We start from the raw sequence: 3,187 nt of genomic DNA, 5'->3' as shown, positions 1-3,187 counted from the left end.
GTGTGGACAATGGTGAAGGACCACGACCAGCATCTTCATGGTGACAAGGCCAAAGCATGATGACAATGGGCAACGTCTTCACGGTGACATCGGCCAAGGATGATGACGATGACCAGCATCTTTGCGGTGACAACGCCGAAGGACGAGGACGATGACAATGGCCAAGAGCTCTTCGAGGTGACAACTCCAAAGGACGGTGGCCAACGTCTTCATGGTGCCAACAGCAAAGGATGATGGCCAACGTCTTTGTGGTGACAAGGCCAATGACAACGACGGCCAACATCTTCATGGTGACAATGGTGAAGGACAATGATGATGACCAACGTCTTCGAGGTGACAATGCCAAAGGACAATGACTATGGCCAATGTCTTCGTGGTGACGTTGCCAAAGGACGAGGACAATGGCCAAGAGCTCTTCAAGATGACGCTGACCAAGCCAACGTCTTCACGGTGACAACGCCGAAGGACGAGGACGATGGCCAACGTCTTCGTGGTGACAAGGCCCATGAGGATGGCCAACATCTTCGTGGTGACGATGAAGGACACTGATGATGGCCAACGTGGTTGTGGTGACAACGCCAAAGGACGATGACCAAGGCCGACATCTTCACGGTGACAAGGCCCATGACAACGATGGCCAACAATGCTGACAATGGTGAAGGACGATGGCCAACGTCTTCATGGTGACAACGGTGAAGGACGACGACAATGGCCAACGTCTTCACGGTGACAACGGTGAAGGACGACGACAATGGCCAGCGTGGTTGTGGTGACAACGGTGAAGGACAAGGACGATGGCCAACATCTTCATGGTGACAATGGTAAAGGACAATAATGACGGCCAACGTCTTCACGGTGACAACGGTGAAGGACGACGACGATGGCCAACATCTTCATGGTGACAACGGTGAAGGACGACGACGATGGCCAGCGTGGTTGCGGTGGCAGCCGGGAGCAGCGGTCGGCGCTGCCGCGGGACGAGGGCTCTCCGAGGACGACGCGGGAAGACGAGGGCTCTCCGAGGACGACGACGGTGACGACAGCGAAGGACGAAGGCCGGCTCGTTTCTTAGGCCTCTTCTTCGGCCTCCTCGCCGAAATCCTCCTCCTCCTCGGCCGTGGCGTCCTGGTACTGCTGGTACTCCGACACCAGGTCGTTCATGTTGCTCTCGGCCTCGGTGAACTCCATCTCGTCCATGCCCTCGCCCGTGTACCAGTGCAGGAAGGCCTTGCGCCGGAACATGGCGGTGAACTGCTCCGAGATGCGCTTGAACAGCTCCTGGATGGCCGTGCTGTTGCCGATGAAGGTGACGGCCATCTTGAGGCCGCGGGGCGGGATGTCGCACACCGCCGTCTTCACGTTGTTGGGGATCCACTCGACGAAGTAGGAGCTGTTCTTGTTCTGCACGTTCAGCATCTGCTCGTCCACCTCCTTCATGGACATGCGGCCGCGGAAGACGGCGGCCACGGTGAGGTAGCGGCCGTGGCGCGGGTCGCAGGCCGCCATCATGTTCTTGGCGTCGAAGACCTGCTGGGTGAGCTCGGGGACGGTGAGGGCGCGGTACTGCTGGCTGCCGCGCGACGTCAGCGGGGCGAAGCCGGGCATGAAGAAGTGCAGGCGCGGGAAGGGCACCATGTTGACGGCCAGCTTGCGCAGGTCGGCGTTGAGCTGGCCGGGGAAGCGCAGGCAGGTGGTGACGCCGCTCATGGTGGCCGAGACGAGGTGGTTGAGGTCTCCGTAGGTGGGGGTGGTCAGCTTGAGCGTGCGGAAGCAGATGTCGTACAGCGCCTCGTTGTCGATGCAGTAGGTCTCGTCCGTGTTCTCCACCAGCTGGTGCACCGACAGCGTGGCGTTGTAGGGTTCCACCACCGTGTCCGACACCTTGGGGGACGGCACCACGCTGAACGTGTTCATGATGCGGTCCGGGTATTCCTCGCGGATCTTGGAGATCAGGAGGGTCCCCATCCCCGAGCCCGTGCCGCCCCCCAGCGAGTGGGTCAGCTGGAAGCCCTGCAGGCAGTCGCAGCTCTCCGCCTCCTTCCGCACCACGTCCAGCACCGAGTCCACCAGCTCGGCCCCTTCCGTGTAGTGGCCCTTGGCCCAGTTGTTGCCGGCCCCGCTCTGCCCTGCAATGGGAAGGGGAAGGGGTGGGGGGCGTCACCGGGGGCTGCGAGGCCGCACCGAGCCCCTCAGAGACCGGAGACCCCCAGGGTTGGGGTCTCTGTCACCTTCCCTGGGGGCCCTGAGCTCTCTGGGGACACCGGCATCCCATGGGGTGACATCCCAAGTGCCCTGGAGACCCCGCTATCCCACGGGGTGATGCCCATCCCACCCCTTGGGGGCATTATGAAGACCCCCCGGGGACCCCATCATCCCATGGAGACCCCGATGTCCCATGGGGCAATGTCCATCCCACCCTTCGGGGACACCAAGCGCTTTGGGGACCCTGTTATCCTATGGGGTGACATCCATCCCACCCTTCAGGGACAGCCTGAAGGCCCCTTGGGGACACCAAGTGCCTTGGGGACCCCGTTATCCCACGGAGACCTCATTATCCTATGGGCTGGCGCCCATCCCATCCTTTGGGGTCGTTTTTAAAACCCCTTGGGGACACTCGAGAGCCTTGAGGACCCCGTTATCCCACAGGGTGACGCCCACCCCACCCCTTGGGGACATTCTGAAGAACCCCTGGGGACCTCATCATCCCATGGAGACCCCGATGTCCCATGGGGCAACGTCCATCCCACCCTTTGGGGACACCAGGTGCCTCGGGGACCCCATTACCCTATGGGCTGGCACCCATCCCATACTTGAGGGACATTTTTAAAGCCTCTTAAGGACACTTGAGTGCCTTGGAGACCTCGTTATCCCCGGGGTGACGCCCATCCCGCCCTTTGGGGACATTCTGAAGACCCCCACCCTATCAGCCACTGGGTGGGGAGACCCTTGGTGCCAGCAGAGGGGACAGGAGGCCACGCCGGGGCCACGAGAACTCACCGAAAACGAAGTTGTCGGGGCGGAAGATCTGCCCGAAGGGCCCCGAGCGCACCGAGTCCATGGTGCCCGGCTCCAGGTCCACCAGGATGGCTCTGGGCACGTACTTACCGCCTGGGGGGGCGGAGCCGTGTCACCGGGGGGAGGTGACGGGGCAGCACCCTGTCACCCCGCATCCCCCAACCCCCCCCAC

General features: G+C 61.8%; 1 protein-coding gene across 1 annotated transcript; it reads right to left on the bottom strand.

The window, feature by feature from the left end:
* Position 1: 1 nt before the first annotated feature.
* On the bottom strand, positions 2-3,152 carry LOC110391876 (tubulin beta-7 chain). Its single transcript, XM_021383835.1, has 2 exons — positions 2,998-3,152; positions 2-2,126 (listed from the first exon to the last, which is right to left on the bottom strand). The coding sequence occupies exons 1-2, from the start codon at positions 3,056-3,058 to the stop codon at positions 1,069-1,071; spliced, it is 1,119 nt and encodes a 372-aa protein (XP_021239510.1). The 5' UTR covers positions 3,059-3,152; the 3' UTR covers positions 2-1,068.
* Positions 3,153-3,187: the final 35 nt, after the last annotated feature.

The sequence above is a fragment of the Numida meleagris genome, unplaced genomic scaffold (genome assembly GCF_002078875.1).
Source record: "Numida meleagris isolate 19003 breed g44 Domestic line unplaced genomic scaffold, NumMel1.0 unplaced_Scaffold584, whole genome shotgun sequence".
Lineage (NCBI taxonomy): Eukaryota > Metazoa > Chordata > Aves > Galliformes > Numididae > Numida > Numida meleagris.
This window is presented reverse-complemented; position numbering and strand designations above follow the sequence as displayed.